The 18608-nt window shown below is 34.8% G+C and overlaps 1 protein-coding gene across 1 annotated transcript in view; it reads right to left on the bottom strand.

Moving 5' to 3' along the window:
- The window catches only part of LOC111086903, a 43511-nt gene that overhangs the window by 6199 nt on the left and 18704 nt on the right, over positions 1-18608 (bottom strand). Inside the window, exons 6-11 of the mRNA XM_022391655.1 lie at positions 18419-18585; positions 17309-17537; positions 12430-12637; positions 11256-11453; positions 8718-8881; positions 1339-1480 (exon numbers count right to left, since the gene is read on the bottom strand). Coding sequence (XP_022247363.1) covers positions 1339-1480; positions 8718-8881; positions 11256-11453; positions 12430-12637; positions 17309-17537; positions 18419-18585 — 1108 coding nt within the window. The remainder of the gene's footprint in view (positions 1-1338; positions 1481-8717; positions 8882-11255; positions 11454-12429; positions 12638-17308; positions 17538-18418; positions 18586-18608) is intronic.

Below are 18608 nucleotides of genomic sequence, written 5' to 3'. Positions count from 1 at the left end.
CTTTGTACATAACTAACAACAAACAAACAAACCTTAATAATGATAAAAAGAAATAAAATCATAGGGCCTACGTCAAACAGCATCCTCACATAATCTTCACCAATCTATTTTGTATATGCAAATAATCAGTTTTATACAAATGTGTGTGTGAGAGTGAAGGAACCTAATAAAGTGGCCAGTTAGTTTAACACACGAATATTGTAGAAATACTTAGTTGTAACATGTCATAAAACTCTAGTAAAACACTTTAAAACATTAAATATATTTATAATGCTATGACTATTCAACTTAGTTTTATTATGTTCTATGTTTAAGCTTTCGGTTATACATGAAGAAAACTAAATTCACGAAATAAATTAATAGTTTCGGACTGATCGTTGGCTGCTATATGACAGCTTCTGTAATATCTATTGCATTGTTAATTTTTATTGACTTTTCTTGTCTCTTTTCTTGGTTTTTGAATGAAGTTTTATGTTATTTGTTGAGGCTTTCGGTTCGTGTTATGAAGCTAGGTGTAAGGGACATCGGTTAGGGTTGAGAGACGGTGAGAAAGTGACCCGCTTTTCGTAAATCTCTAAGGGATTGAGCATTTAAGTAATAAGAAAATTATTGGCGGGATCGGTTGTCTTTCGTGGAGATTACGGAACCCCTATGATTATGAAGCATTATAATCCTAATTATGGAAGGACATTAAGGAAAAAGACTTGACGTGATTTTGAGAAGGGGATATGAAACAGACATTCAACAGAAGATGTAAGAGAGGGCGAATAAACTGAGAAAAATATTAAAGAAGCGGTAATAAGCTGCCAGTAAGAAGCAAAACCTAGTTCTAAAGCTATGTATTGTTTATTATAGTAATAAACAGTAATTTGTTATGTATATTAGTGTGTCACTTCCAGATAGAAATAAGTACAACCCTAATACAGTTGAAGGGAAAGTGAAGTGCAAGTATAGCACAGTCATAACAAAATGGTGTCAGAAGCGGTCTACAACAGTCAGGTCTGTTCGACATCTGCACCAAATATGATAAGGTTTGTATTATATTTTAACTGAGACAAAGTTTATAATATTAATAGCTTAATAATATGTATGGCAAGTTTTGTCACTTTTTGGTAATACTTATCACATTTTATTTTGTTTAAAGAATACAATGATAAGAAGTGATAGGTATTATAGAAAATGTTGTAGCTAATAAATACTATATCTAAGAATAACAAAAGATAACGATAGAAAGTAGGTCATTTTAAATGGATAAATATAGTTACAAAATTGGAACTGAAAGACAAATGCAAAATGCCCAAATTGAGCCATCTTCATAGTTCATACAATACGACTTACTTTTCCTTTTGTTGCAGTAACAGTAGATCAAGAAGATGATGAACAAGAAAACCAATGCGCAGTTTATAGCAATAGCAGCTATCCAAGCGGGCGGTAAGCCTTCACTGGCAACGTTGTTATTATTATCTGTCAACTTCATGGTCTAAAAGGAAAACACGAAACAATAGATACATGCTTGGCCAGTAGAAAATAGTCGAAGTGGGTAACTGTAAACAGAATCAGCATTGTACTCTCTACCTATGATTATTATTAATATCTGTTTTAGAAATGTTTCTAATTTCACAAGTACAATAACAAAAACGTGGAAATTATTGGTTTCCTAAACATACATAACCTCCTGTCGTTTTCTTCCATTTCATTCATCATATAGTAAAATATTTCTTCTCTACATTATTGAAGGTATTGACCTTCAACAGTGATTAACAATTTCACCTAAATATCGTTCTCCCTTATAGTTAATCTATCAAAAATGGTTCACTTAAGTATTAGAGCGGTTATTTCAATATTTATTTTGATGCTGAAATCAAACATCAAATAAAATTCTTACTTAGATATAAGAAAACAAACGTTATTGCATTATTTATATCGTATTCTTGTGTTTAGACACGGGAGAAAAGTTTTACCGTTTCTAACGCACGCTTACAGAAAACTGATTTTTACAGAGGCTTATTATTGAATTACTAGGTATATATAGCCCGTCAAAGATGACGGGGCAAGTACTATCACTCCCACCCTATAGTATACTCTAACCTAGCATTTCATAGCTAACTGAGATAAATAAGTTTTGCGAAATCAAGCTTGACCAACAAAGAGGCAGAAAAGTGCAGTCGAGGCAGTCAAACGTGGATAAATTCCTTTGTGAGCCAATGAAAATTAAGATCATTCATGAAATGAATTCGTGGCGAATTCATAGAATAATAATTGGTAAAAATCAGTTAGACTAACAACTTCTAATATATAAAAAAGCCAGTGTATTTTGGTAATACTACATTCCATCAATGGGTTTGATGTTATGTGGCTTAGCAACAAAAGTATTACTTAATATTGTTGTTAGTCTATGTACTGAAAGTATAAAATGAAATGTGTAGACAACAACACTGGAAATATATTTGTTGATTTCTTGATTTAGAGTCTCCCTTGAATAAAGAGGTTTGTTTTGTATTTAAAAGGTTGGTGATATAACAGCAAATAGCTTAATTCAGAAACGATTTAAGCTTAAAATTGAATCGATATTTTTACTTTCATGATAAATTTTACGCCCTTGGCTCTAGACCCCATACTACGTCTTTACTTTAGGCTTGTTATACCAACACTCACTACACTTAAAATGTTTCATAGCACCCCCGTCACTAAGATCGTAATGGGCAAACAGTAATCGAACTATTCTATCTGGATAAATACATCTGGCTTTTATGACTCCTCCTATTTCGAGAAATCAAGTGTGACGTGACGTGACACACACTGGCTTTTATAGAGGTTAGATGATAAAATCTAACTGAAAGAGCCTAGCTTAGGTTTGCCGAATGTAATTTAATAAAATTAATTTTTCCGTAAGCGCAAGTTTGTTTTCAGATTGGCAAGTAGATACTGGAAAGCGTTGAATAGACAATTGGTTTTAACTTCAAGAAAGGAACAATTTTTGATTCACTTAAAAACAGTACAATTTAAAATTTGACATGAATTGCGACTAACTCTAGAAACATCTTTATCATCACATGTGCCTCAATTATTCTCCTTCATCAGCATTTTTATTCCTAACTTATCGAGCCACAAAATTCAACCGAGTTAGTTAGGAAACAAATAGAATTGCTTACAATCAATGTGCATGTATATATCGCCATCCATGAATCAATGTGCATATATATATCGCCATCCATGATGATAACCGAGTTAGTTAGGGAACAAATAGAACTGCTTACAATCAATGTGCATGTATATTTCGCCATCCATGAATCAATGTGCATGTATATATTGCCATCCATGAAGCAAAATGCATGTATATATTGCCATCCATGAATCAATATGCATGTATATATCGCCATCCATGAATCAATGTGCATATATATATCGCCATCCATGAATCAATGTGCATGTATATATATCGTCATCCATGAATCAACGTACATGTATATATATCGTCATCCATGAATCAATGTGCATGTATATATATCGTCATCCATGAATCAACGTGCATGTATATATCGCCATCCATGATGATATAGAAAATTATCTTTCGACTAAGTAATAATTCCAAAATGATACATTTAAAAAGGAAATAGATATAGTCTTCTAAGACTTTATCAATATCATTAAGAATAAAATTACGTGTAACAAATATTGAGCAATTATATAATTAACTCAAAAGAGGAGCTTCAATGTTATGATATATATACATGTGTATATATATATATATATATATATCAACCAATAGTTATATTTCCCAACATCTATCCCTGTTTATTCTTGGAGTTAATCGTTTCAATTAATGCTGTATCTGTGTGCTTCCTGTCTAGAAATTACTTCGTTTTCTATAATTATATTGTCACTTCCAATACTGCAGGGAAATAATGTTTTGCCAAAGATTTTTCTCCTAAATCACTGTGTTCTAAAGCACTGTGTTCTTTGTTTCCTTCTTGTTTTGTTTTGATGTGTTCCGAGATTTTTAATGCAATTCCCTCCCCATTTCTCCAAAATGAATCCTGCCCCATTCAAGCGAGGATCTAATAACCTATATTGTTATTGATATGCATTTTTAATTGATTTTTTTCTACTACATATTGTTACCCGGATGTAGAATATTTAACGGCTTCTCGAAGACTATTTGTAACATTGTTACTAATATACCAGTAGTCAGAAACGGTTAAATTTGGATGTTTTTTTCATGGATAATTGCAAAGATTGTCATTTGGTAAAACAATAGACTGGATTGAGGATAGATATTGACTTCTATTAATGGGAAGGCTCAAGTTTTTCTGTGTATAGGAATTATGAAACGCGAACTTTATTCACTTTCTCAAATAAACTGCTGTTAATAATTGCACAAGTTTAGTTACTTTGACTTTCTTGGTTACACCTGTTTTCCGTATTAGTGATTGGGTATATATTAATATTAGTATGAAAGTTTAAACTCAAGTGATATTAGTTGGACGATAACGAGTTGTCTTTTCGTTATAACCGTATAATTAGATGTTGGTTACAATGTGAAATTATTACTTTGAACTGTGTGTAGTTGTTTATTTGTTGCCCCCCACCCCAGTGGCACAGCGATATGTCTGCGGACTTACAATGCTTGAAACCGCGTTTCGATACCCGTGTAGCTTTGTGCTTAATTACAAACATACATACGTTTATTTGTATTTTTGACTAATAAGTCATTGTTTGAAGGTGCTAACGCAGCGAGTTTATTTTGCAGTGTTGAATAGAGAATCAATTTCTCATTACCTAATATTATCGATCGCTTTACTTTGGATAATGTGAATTAACAGTAGTATGGCATTTTAAGGTCGGAACTTATTCGTTGAAAATGAAATCTACTGAGTGTGTCTGAAGGTAACTTATTCATATTTTTGTACTTCTATAATTTTAAATACTATCATTTATTAAATTTATATTTTTAGCTTACTTTTATCTATATTTATAGTTTATTTGTAATTTGTCTTTAAACTATTGACAGTTTCCAAATACCTCTCCGACATAAACAGTTGCTTAAGGTACAGATAAAAGAATACATATAAGCCTAAGGTTTCTGGTAAAATCACATCAGATAAATAGCGTGGCCACTACGTTAATGATCTTGAGGCACTTGCATTTCATACATTTTTAATTAAATGCCGTTTTAAAAAAATGAAACCGTAAATGTTTACACTGAGAGGTCAGCTGATGATAAGAAAACACAAACAATTATTGCTCAGAGTAGATGTATGCACTTTTTACGAGCTGTGCGCATTTTAAAACAGAGTTTGCGTTTGGTGTACGTATTTTAAAAAGGTTCGTGCTCAGGAAGTCCTTGACCCTTCACGATTAGTATCCCCTCCCCATCTTTTATTTACCAGATCTGTGCAAGTCACACGAGTGATAAAATCGATGTTGCCAGAAGCAAAAATCCGATGACTGAAGGAAAAGTGAAATCCCTTATAGATTTGTGTTTGTTTTGAATTTCGTGCAAAGCTACACGAGAGCTATCTGCGCTAGCTGTCCTTAATGTTTAAGTAATAGACTAGAGGGAAGGCAGCTAGTCAACACCACCCACCGCCAACTCTTGGTCTACTCTTTACCAATGAATAGTGGGATTGACGTCACATTATAACTCCCCCATAATTTAAATGATGCGCATGTTCGAGGACAGAATTGGGACCCGCGACCTTCAGATTGCGAGTCCACTACCCTAACCACCAGGCCATGCCAGGCTTCCTTGGTAGAGGTGACACTAAAGGTAGTATTAACAAAACCAAGGCCTTGTTACGAGTTTCCGTTGCCTTGGCGCTCAGCGATTCTTATTGCTGTACGCGAGTTTAACAGTATATGGTTGGTAGCTATATTGTGGAGAACAGAACGCAAACTTCTCCCGTTACTGTTTTCACCAGCATGTGAGGTGGCGGTGCTAGCACTGAAGTCTCCAGCTGTTAAGTATTAAGTCGTCAAGAAATTAATGTCGCTTTTTTTAGATGAAAAACTTATATATCAAAACAAAACATTTATTAAATGAAATAGTCTCCATTCCTATTAATGAGGCTTTTCCATCTTACAATCAGATTGTTAATGCCCTGATTAAAGAAATCACTTGACTTTGAAGCAAAAAACATGTCGATGTCCTCTTTAACACCTTCCACATTTGCATAAGTTTTCCAATTAAGATGGTGTTGCAGCGAACGAAAAAATGGTAATCTGATGGTACCGTATTTGGAGAATATGGTGGGAGTGGGAGAACTTCCCAACTCAATTCCATAATCTTGTGTTGCGTCAAACGTGCCACATATGGACATGCTTTGTCGTGGAGAAGAAGAACACCTTTCCGATTGACGAGTGAATGGCTTGATTTACATGGTCCAGTTGCTGACTATAGATCTCTGCATTGACAGTTTGCTGTGGGTTGAGGAGTTCGAGATGAATTACTCCTTTGATTACTTCCATTAAATGCAAAGCATCACTTTCTGTGGAGGGAATTCAGGTTTTTAGGTCGTAAGTGGTTTTTGTCTGTGACTGAGCCATTGTTTTTGGCGTTTAATATTCGCATAGAGAATCCATTTTTCATCACCGGTGACAATTCTGTCCAAAAATGGTTCACGCGCATTACGCTCCAGAAGAGACGAAGCAACGTTCACAAGTTGGAAACGAGGATCATCTGAGAGTTCGTGAGGCACCCAAACTCCTTCTTTAAGATGTTTTCCCATATTCCTTAGATGTTTACATATTGTTTCATGAGAGACATGTAATTTCAGGGCCATTTCACGAGTGTGTTGCCTTGGGTTAGACTCAATAAGCGTCTTCAGAGCATCAATATCAATTCCAACATGTCGACCCCTGCCACCACAGGTTTTAAGGCTAAAGTCAACTGAACGAAATTTGCCGAACCATCGTTGACACTTGCGAACGTTCAAAACATTTCCATAAACTCCTTTGATATTCTCTGTGGCTACAAAGACGTTGTTTCCCTTCTTGTATTCAATGTGTGTGTCTCGTCGTGTGCCATCACTATAAGGGATTAGAATATACTAAACTTTACACACCATATAGGCTACTCTAACGTGACGTTTAGGCGGTTCGCTTAACTATTATACGTGATGTACGCGTTTTGGGGGTGGTTAATGAAAGTGTTCCAAAACGCGACATTAATATCTTGACGACCTAATACACAAGAATGTCGTCAGACGGGTCAAGCAGGAACCTTCAGTCTTCAGCATGTTGGAGAATCAATAATAATCAGTAAAAGAACTTTCTTCAACTTTCTTGCCTATACGTGATGGGTAAGTGCCTGTGAGGGATACCCCTGGGATTGTCACCAAGCGCTCAACTCTAGTCTAGTCTATGAGTTCAAAACATTGAAACATTGATAATTTGATGTTAATAATATACTATTTCTGAAGATAGTCATAATTAAAATTTGGCCCAAGAAAAGAATGCTCAGTACAGTCCACTTAGAATTAGAAACTCTAAAGAAGAACGTTGAATCTGATGATGACTTAGTAGGTGCATCGAAACGTTGTTCTTCTGTCAAGAATTTTGGAAGGGTTTTCACGTAAGGGGCCCGGCATGGCCAGATGGTTAAGGCACTCGACTCGCAATCTGAGGGTCGCGGGTTCGAATCCCTCTCACACCAAACATGCTCGCCCTTTCAGCCGTGGGGGCGTTATAATGTGACGGTCAATCCCACTATTCGTTGAAAATTTATATTTTATTATCATTTATTCAAGTTTTTCTTCTCACGTCTTGTGGAACAACACTTATTCAAGAGAATAGAGTATAGTTGACTTTGATGTTTAATAGACACTTGAGATTTACTGAAATGTCACATTTTGATAACAGATAGCCCTATCAAAGTTTCACGTCATTTAAGACGTGTAGTATTATAGTAACGTATTGTGTATAATATAATTTTCTAATGATGGAAAGTATGTCAATGTTCCAGGTATATATTTTTTTTCTTTCTTTAAAAAGTATTTGCGAAAAACTTGCGTGAAATTGTTTGTTTGTTTTGAATTTCGCGCAAAGCTACACGAGGGCTATCTGCGCTAGCCGTCTCTAATTTAGCAGTGTAAGACTAGAGGGAAGGCAGCTAGTCATCACCACCCACCGCCAACTTTTGGGCTACTCTTTTAGACACGTCTAAATGAACATTTTTTTTTCTAGACTCAGAGCCTAATTCCATTGTAACACGGTGTTTACTGTCTGACGAAGGTCTTCTGCTCGAAATGTCGAGAAAAATAAACTAGAAAAAGTTTTTATTTAGGCGTGTCAATGTATTCTTTATTATGATTAATCCAAGTTAAACTTTGTTTTCGTCAAGCTGAAAGACAAAGTTTTGCATGGTAAAATTAACAATCTGTTTGGTCTTAAAAGACATTTTAAAGTAATTATGATCTCTCCTTGTGATCTCCGTGAGTGAACGATACAATTTCAGCACATGCCAAGTTATAATCAAAATATTTCCTTTATGTCGAATCTTAAACATGTGGGTAAAATTACTTTTTAATATTTGTGCTGAATATTTTTATGTATTTGCCCTAAATTTTATCTTATTTGAAAACAGAACTAGAAAATATAATAAGAAGGAACGCTTAACATGTAGTGTCAAATTATTCTGTTTTTACTTTTCCAGAATTACCATATGCCTCTCTAACATTGGCACAATACTAATGTAGTCATCTCCAGAATCACAATACCTGTCCAGCAGTGACAACTTCTTGTTCCTTCTTCACTGCCACGTACGTTCGAGAAAAAGAGTTTCCATCGTAAACAAATTCAGCTTTAGATGCCAGAAGTGTAGTTTCAGTTTTGTCCAAAGCCTGAATTGTTCCCTGGATAAACGTATTCGTTAGAACACTCCCTGAAAAACAAAAGTATTTTGTATGTTTGTTTTCGGAAATTCTCGTAAAGCTACTCAAGGGCTATCTGCAATAGCCATCCATAATTTTGAAGTGATAAACTGAGGGGTTTATTTGTAATTAAGCACAAAACTACACACCCATTATGCTATCTGTGCTCTGACCACCACGGGTATCTAAACCCGGTTTCTAGTGTTGTAAGTCCGCAGACATAACACTGTGCCACTGGAGGGATAGCTAGTCAACAGCACCCATTTCTATCTCTTATTTTTGCCCACGTACGTTTATAACGCATCCGTGGCCCTAAAGTGCGTATTGCACTTTTATTTATTTATTTTATTTTTTTGCAGTAAAGAAATGCGAGCGAGACACTCGAACATCCATACTTCGGCACACATATTCACTGGGCCACGCTCGGTCCACAAGAGTTAATATAATTGGTAGCATTTTTTTTAATATAAATATATGCAGCACTTAGGACTTGTGGAGAAAATGCGTGTGAGGGAGAGAGGAGGCAAAACTGGAAGTGAATTAAACTCTTGAAAAATGGCCTGCCTAAGGCAGGTGGAAACTGGGAAGTTTTACGGGTCATTTTTGTACATTTTGATGCAGTGGGGCCAAAGTATTATACAAATATGAAAAAACAACAACAAGTGAAAATAGTATAAAACAAACAGTTTAATGACAAACTTACACGAACTTCTGTTTATTTTACCTTAATTTCTTCATATTAACTTTTTGATTCTTTAACTCCAGCTGTCAAATTCATCTTAAAATGAATCCTTATTTGTTTATAGAGACTTATTATTTTTGACCAGAAACGTAATGCTATTAGGGGAAATTGTAAATCTAATGTTATTTATGGGTGTTCCGAACAAAGTGCTGGCCCTCTCTACATTGGATATAAGGGCTCTTGCTTCCTTGATCTAATGCCTATGCATAATAAGTTTTAAATTTAAGCATATCACCTTATCTCTGATAATATTTTTATACATGTTTTTCTTTGATTGTGGCCCCTCAGTGGCACAGTGGTATATCTGCAGACTTAAACCGGGTTTCGATACCCGTGATGAGCAGAACACAGATAGCCCTTTGTGTAGCTTTGTGCTAAATAACAAACAAAAACAAACTTTGTTTATGACAGTAGGCACCATGGATGATTCATACAGTCATCTTCTTTAGGGTTTAATCCTTCTACCAACCTCAATCACAAAATCTGGTCGTTTTTTTATTTGTGTGGTTCAAATGGATAATTGTTAATTGAAACTAATAACAATTTACAAAGGAAATTACGTTATAAATATTTTGTTCGCCTGTGGTAGATGTATCTCGATATCTTTACTTTTCGTAAGATAAACACTTGGTATCAGTATGTGAAAAGCATTCATAGGGCTGTAGCTTTATTGCAAGGACAGTCAAGTAACTGCTATTTCAATATCATTAAGACTAATTGTACGGGTGGTTTTCACCCCATCGTTGTTCACCTCTCATTTTGTTGCAACATGTAGATGCAGAAATAGTACTTTTGATGCTATTTGGTTCTGGAATAAACCTGGTGGTTGTATTTCTATTTGCCTTGAGTATAAATTTTTCAACTTTCTAAGACTAAAACCTTGTCCTGAATTCAGGTATCTAAAAAATCTCATCAGTTTATTTTTACTTCGCACAATTAAAAATTAAGAGTTTAGTTTGATAATAACGGTAGAGATACAGAGAGAGTTTAGTTTGATAATAACGATAAAGATACAGAGAGAGTTTAGTTTGATAATAACGATAAAGATACAGAGAGAGTTTAGTTTGATAATAACGATAAAGATACGGAGATAGTTTAGTTTGATAATAACGGTAAAGATATAGAGAGAGTTTAGTTTGATAATAACGGTAAAGATACAGAGAGAGTTTAGTTTGATAATAACGGTAAAGATACAGAGAGAGTTTTAGTTTGATAATAACGGTAAAGATACAGAGAAAGTTTAGTTTGATAATAACGGTAAAGATACAGAGAGAGAGAGTTTAGTTTGATAATAACGGTAAAGATACATAGAAAGTTTAGTTTGATAATAACGGTAAAGATACATAGAAAGTTCAGTTTGATAATAACGGTAGAGATACAGAGAAAGTTTAGTTTCATAATAACGGTAATGATACATAGAAAGTTTAGTTTCATAATAACGGTAAAGATACATAGAAAGTTTAGTTTCATAATAACGGTAAAGATACAGAGAAAGTTTAGTTTGATAATAACGGTAAAGATACAGAGAAAGTTTAGTTTCATAATAACGGTAAAGATACGGAGAAAGTTTAGTTTCATAATAACGGTAAAGATACAGAGATAGTTTAGTTTGATAATAACGGTAAAGAACCAGTTCGAAGTACCGGCACTAGAAGAAAAGTTCATCCACTCCACTTCTGGATACATTTGACCAAACTTGTTCAGAAAGAAAACGTGGAAACGTTCAGTATCTCTACTGACCAGAGAGTAGTCTTGACTAAATGTCATAGTGACCAGCCGACTTGTCTTCGATGTTACTACTACTGTATCCTCTTCTACTGCTTTTCCTACATCAAATGGCCCTGTACAGAAAAGAAAGGATTTTGTGTAAGTCTTGTTAAAATATCGCAGTTGTTATCCTAATACAAGTAACACTTTCATTAAAAAATAAAATCAAACTATAGTGTGAAAATCACACACACACAAAAAAACAATTGCACAAGAGTTTAAAATCAGAAAACGTGGGTACACAATCGCACCCGTCAAATATTGTCACTTCTTCTTTCGATTTCTTATCTTTATTGTCCATTAATATATGTGTATCTCATCTGCTTTCATACATTTATGAGGACTTATTTTGACCTCCATTTTGTAGAATAAACATAAAACCTTGTTTAGGAGGGATTGAAAATAAGATGAAAAGAAATCTATATCTCAGAATGTTTTACTTAAATATTATCTCAATAGGTTTTCCTATTTAGCAAATATTATTGTCGTTTAACAAAAATATTCCCATTATGTTCAAAGTAGGCCAGGTGGTTAGGGCACTCGACTTACAATCTGGTTCGAATCCCAGTCCCACCAAACATGCTCGTCCTTTCAGCCGTGGGGGTGTTGTAATTCGCGGTCAATCCTACTATTCATTGGTAAAAGAGTAGCCCAAGAGTTGGCGGTGGGTGGTGATAACTAGCTGCCTTCCCTCTAGTCTTACACTACTAAATTAGGGACGGCTAGCACACATAGCCCTCGTGTAGCTTTGCGCGAAATTCAAAAAACAAAACAAACGTTCAAAGTATACATTAATTTAAACTTATATTCCTATGTTTCTTTAAACAAATATTCAAATGAGTAAAAATAAGAGATGTCTTAACTTCAAACTGATATTAGCTTTCTATAAAAACGTTTAGTTTTACTGGAAACTTGAGATAAAGACGATTTGTTCATCGTTTATTTTTGGAGCGAGAAAAGTTTTATTACCTTTAACAGAAAAGTATGATGTTAACGTCTGTAAAATTATCCTATGGAATATTTTAAATGTTTACAGTTTCTTGAACTTACCAATCGTAAGATCCATAGGTTTCCAAAGGTTGCTGTCATCTGTTACTGTAATTTTCAAATAGTATCTATAACCCCACTTGGTTATTTTGAGATCAGGAAATAAAAACTCGTTGCTTCCATTCTTCAGAACTTTTTCCTTCTCCCCAATAATACTTGCACTGTAGACGTTTTCATAGAGGAAACCTACATTTGCTTTCCATGTGCCATTCTGTTGATGAAAAGAAAAAATGTAGTCACGAGCCGCTCGTGCTTGTAAAGAATCAACACGTTAAAAAATGAGTAGATATACCATGAGTAGTTTTGCCATATTTATTAGATATAAACTTGGCCCATCTTTCACGCTACCATTTGTAATTTTAGTAATTGGAATTGTTTGTTTGTCTCTAAGTTCAAAGCTATATAGTTGGCCATCTGTTCTGTGCCTACAGCGGGTATCAAAACTCGGTTTTTAACTTTATAAGCCTTGATACTTACCGCAGAGTTACTAGAGAGTTATAAGTTGGGAATGGTTAACTCAGAATAATTAAGGTACAATTTAACGTGCCTATTCTTTCAATTATCACACTTATTGTTATTATTTCATTAATTTTCAAATAGTATCTACCTATCTAAGGGTTAATCTCCCTTTATAACAATAACTTATAATAACAACGTTCCAGGTACGTGAAGTCCTGGGACCGTTTTCTCCAGCGTTTCGTGCTTAGTCTGAGGATCATAATTACGTCGTATTTTTGAGTGTAAGAAGATTCTGCATAACACAGCTCAGTCCTTATGGTTTGATCACAAACCTTGCACTGTACATAGCGTTGGCTTCTAAGGCCATGTTGAAGCAGATCAAAACATAAAAATCTACTGGAGGTACATCAGAAAGCTTGACAAATGTGTGCTGTGATTCCAGTTTTTCCATCCATATATCTCGTGTCGTTTATTTCAAAATACGGTCGGAAGCTTGCGAGCCTTCGCCAACTTTACATCCTTGACGTTTATTTATCCTGTTAATGGTACTAATACTAAAAGTGTTATTGCAATGACTTTCGGGTGGAGGGTTCTCTTTTTTGTAACCAAAGCCTTTCCTTTGGAATTGCTCGACATTGGGTTGGAGTGTAGTTTTGGAGCCAGTTGTTGTCCGAAACGCTCTTCTGTGTGTGTGTGTGTTGTTTTTTTTTTCTTTCCAGGGAGAACACTGAATGCTGCCTTCTTTCGAAAAGGTTGTTTATTATATTTTGTTTAAATTTCTCTATAAAACTATCCATCTTCGAAAAGGGATATGATGTTAAGCGCAATGCTAAATAAGGGGCTGTCTGTGCTCTGTCCACCACATCTATCGAAACCCTATTTTTAGCGTCGTGAGCCTGCTCGACTTACCTGCCAGTGGGGGACGAAATAGATATGACATATTTGTGCAACCATAAGCATTTCAGTAGTGGTACTGCACTGTCAAATGGTCAGGAAGTCGCCATGTACCAATAAACATGTCAGTAATGGCACTACATTATCAAAGGATCAGGAAGTCGCCATGAACCAAACATGTTGATTTTAAACATGTCGCCCGTGGCTTCATGGCTCAAATCTGCAGGGACACGCAATTTCTTTAGCATACGTATATCTTCCTACAAAGTGCAAGTAACTTACGTTCGTGATATTTTTGTTATTAAAACTAGCAATCAAACCAGCTAGTCGAAATGCAACAGTTAACAAGTAATAAACCACTTATAAATTTGTTGATCTAACTTCACTAATATTACCCTTCATATTACAACAAGTCCATCTCCATTTCACTGTGACTTTCCTTGTTTCCTTGGGCATCTTTGATATATCAAATATCATAAGGCTAGAATTATAGCAAATTCTATTGAAGGGTTAAATACTTTCTGTGTATAAAACTCATAACACTAAACTTCTTAAAATACCGTAGGCCTAAACACTTTTTCAAAATTTCTTTTTTGTAGTTATTTGTTAGTCATTAGAATTAAAGTCAAGTGTCTTGAATAATATTCAGCCACTAAGTATAACCCCCAGTAGCACAGCGGTATGTCTGCAGAATTACAACGCTAGAAACCCGGTTTTGATTAAAACATCAATGGCTCTCAGAAAGATACCTAAAAGTTCTGAAATTCATGGAAACCAGATTATGTTTCTAGGGGTTAAATCCTTAAACCTTACAATGACGATCAGTAACGTTGTAACTATAACGAGGAGAATTTCAAAAAGATATACCGTTTTCAAAACTTTACTATTTGAATAGCAGTAAAAGATATATATATATAGGTGTGTTAGGCTAAGGATTCTCCTACAGTAGGTGTCTGTGACTTGTTGGCGATAAATTCAATGATAAATGAACAGCACGCACTCCACTTGTTTTCAAAATAATATGTATATTCGGAACAAGTTAAACGTACGTACAAATCTTCTTTACACTATGTATATCATAGTTGTATCTTAAATACTATAAAGTTCTCTTCTTCTTGTCAAAAGTCCACTTAGACCAATTCAATTGCTTTAGAATTTAGTTGACAAGCCGAACTATTTTTATCTTAAGTACTAGCAGTGTATAATTCACTTATTCCTTTTTTCTCTCTCTCTCGCTATCTCTTTTTTCTTTTATCACAATAGTATCGGCGTATAATTCACTTACGCTGTCGTTGAGTTACCGCAATTGTATCTTGAACTTTCGATATCTGCTTTGTTTGGTATTTAGGTCTATTTCCAATAAACGTCTGCTTTTCGCATATAGACCTACTTCCTAATAATCGTCTTCTTTTTGTCAAAGTCCACACAGGCAGGTTCAGTTGCTTTAGAATACCCTTCGACGAGACAAGTTATTTTCTTAAAAGTGTCAGAAAACTATTAATCTCACTTTAACCTATCAACGGTTAGGCTATTCACTCTTACAACGGTTAACTTTACGTTTTCTAACGTTTCTCTGACCTAAACTCTCTTTCACTCGGCTTTACTTTTGGTTCTATTCCCGCTCTCTCTCTCTTCTTTTTTTTTTCGTCTGCTTGCCGCTATTTATACGTCTATCACTTAGGCCTTCCAGAAATCTTTATATCCTCGACATCATTGGATTGCACGCAATGTTCGATAGCCTCTACATCAATAACTTACAAACACAACTTAGAATAACCGTCTGCTTTTAACTCTTATTATGAAAAAGAACTAAACAATTATGAAATATTAACACTAAACAGTCTTTTATATCTGATAACCGTCCAAACAGTAATAGTTACATATATAATGATTCTGCTTTAAAATGATTCATTAATATTAATAGTTCTTCTTTGATTAACTTAAACACGTTTTATACGTATTACCAAAATATCTCTGCTTTATTACTAGTTTAACATTATTATTTGACGAAGAGAAATCATCTGACCAAGATTAGGGGCAGTTTTTTTATACCATTAAATATCTTTTTTACAATGCGAATCATACTTTTGCATACTTGAAATAGTGCTTAGTATTCTTGTTCAAACAAACTTATTTAAATTTAGCTAAAATCTAAAGGATCAGTAGAAAAATTTGTTAGAACAGATTAGTCAGTCCAGTTCACCCACAAACTTGTTAAAGGGATTGATCACATATCCTCTGACCTGTCGAACGACAGAAACAGTCTTTAAGAGTCCAGGCTATTTGATAAACTAAAATATGCTTCAAGTAAGGCTCTATTCCTGAAACTAAAATTTACCCAAGGCAAACCTTTATCTGTGAAACTAAAATATACTCAGGGTAAACTTCTGTTTCTTTATTTGTTTTGAATTTCGCGCAACGCTACACGAGGGCTATCTGCGCTAGCCGTCCCTAATTTAGCAGTGAAAGACCCGCCCACCACCAACTCTTGGGCTACTCGTTTACCAACGAATAGTGTAATTGACAGTCACATTATAACGCCCACATGGCTGAAAGGGCGAGCATGTGGAACGGAGATTCGAACCCGCGACTCTCAGAGTGCGAGTCGAGCGCCGTAACCACCTGGCCATGCCGGGCCTGGGTAAATTTCTGTCCGAGAAGTTATAATATGTCTCAAGCAAACCTCTATTTGAGAAAGTAAGACACACCCCAGGCAAACTTACATTTGATAAACTAAAACATACCCAAAGCAAACTTCTATCCGAGAAACTAAAACATGCCTCAGGCATACCTCTATTTGAGAAATTGGAAAATTTATCAGACAAACCTCTATTTAATGAAATAAAACATACCCTATGCAAACTTCTATATTGGAAGCTAAATATAATTCAGACAAACCTCTATCTCAGAGACCAACACATACTATTTCTCGGATTGAGAGCAATGATCTCATTTTAATAAATTGATGGGCTTCATAAATCATAAATTGTAAGTCATGAATAGGGGCCCAGCATGGCCAGGTGGGTAGGACGCTCGATTCACAATCTGCGCCCCCATTCCACCAAAAACATGCTTGCCCTTTTAGCCGTGGGGGCGTTATAATGTGATGGATCAATCCCACTATTCGTTGGTAAAAGAGTAGCCCAAGAGTTGGCGGTGGGTGGTGATGACTAGCTGCCTTCCCTCTAGTCTTACACTGCTAAATTAGGGGATGGTTGGCGTCAGGAAGGGCATTCGGCCGTAAAAACCCTGCCAACACCGAAAATAGCGACCCCGTATAGATACGGGAAAAAGCTACAGAAGAAGAAGAAGTAAGTCATGAATAATATGATTCATTTTCTAGGTTATCTTCATCACTCATAATCTCAATCGTCCGATGATTTTTACATCTTAACTTTTTATAAGCTAACAACCGTATATTCCTATTACTTAGTTCTGGTGTTCCACTCACTGATTTCTTTGTTGTTGTTTTTTAACTGTTAATAATTTATTCAATGTACGTTAAGAAAGGTAACTTAGAAACACTTACACCAATAACGCTTGAGTTGGCTGGTTGATTGTCTATGTCATCAATTATCGTAACTCCAATTAAGGCTCCTAAACTACCATTCTCTTTCACGTTATAAGGCACCCCGTTAGATATCTGCCTTAGTTTCAATGGACGATGTATAACGTTTATTGGTCCAAACATTGCTTTCAGAGGCTTTGATGAGCTGGTTGATGACGTTCCATTATCAACCATAAAAGTGATGAACATTCTAAATAGATATAAGAAATAGTACTTAGGAATCTTAACATTAAAATTTCACATGCTAGATTCACCTTTTAAGAAACTTATAATCTTTATCACCAAAAGCGTTTACAGCTATAGATAATTTTCATTCTCCAAATAAGTATATTAACTCATCTTTTCACAATATAAATGAAGCATCATTAAACATGGATAATTTATTATTATTATCGTACAAATACATGTAATATCATAATTATAAATATATTTTTCATATAAATCTTTTCTATTTTATAATTTCATTTGTTCATTTACACGGACAGACATATCGTTTATAAGCTTTAATATATCTCTGTGTTTATAGATATATTTTATAATATCTCAATTGCTTGAGATATTACAAAATCACACTTTCTTTCACTATTTCACTGCAAATGTTTTTATTGTATGTAAAGCATGGTTAGTGAATTCCCGTTGAATAATTAATACTATTATATTCGCTACATCTGGCAGATATACTTAAAAATATTTGGCACAATAACTAAAATACAACTATATACACTACATTCACCGAATTAGGCTATCAAGTGTAAATAATGATTCCGATCGTTGCTAAACAATACGTCAGCTAAAAGTTGTTCACTTTGCACAATTTGTTTGAAACCTACAGAAATGCTGCTGACAATTAAAATCTACCTTCTCGCGAACAATAAAATGTTAAGAAAGCAGATTTATGGGTGAGCACCAAAATGCCCTAAACGTGAAAGGAAGGCCTGTTGGAACAATGACTGTTTTCTTACTATTTGTTACGATATACAACTGGTCAGGGTAGAAAAATGATTTTATTTATTTGAAGTATTCTCAGTAGCTTCCAATGTCAGAATAAATAATGCCTCTCTGTAAACCTACCCATCTTTAGGTTTAATAAATCGTAAATCAGTAAAGTTTGCTATCCCTTCAACAAGAGCTACTTCTCTAGTTCCTTCAAAATCTGACTCAGACACCGATTCGCCATTAGTGGCAGACACTTTTGCTTTCCAGGATCCTGATTTATCGAACGTCGTTACTGTTTTGTCCTGAAAGAAAAAAAAAGAATCAA

Source organism: Limulus polyphemus, unplaced genomic scaffold, assembly GCF_000517525.1.
Source record: "Limulus polyphemus unplaced genomic scaffold, Limulus_polyphemus-2.1.2 Scaffold1537, whole genome shotgun sequence".
NCBI lineage: Eukaryota > Metazoa > Arthropoda > Merostomata > Xiphosura > Limulidae > Limulus > Limulus polyphemus.
The sequence above is the reverse complement of the archived record's forward strand: the minus strand, read 5'-3'. Positions and strand labels throughout refer to the sequence as shown.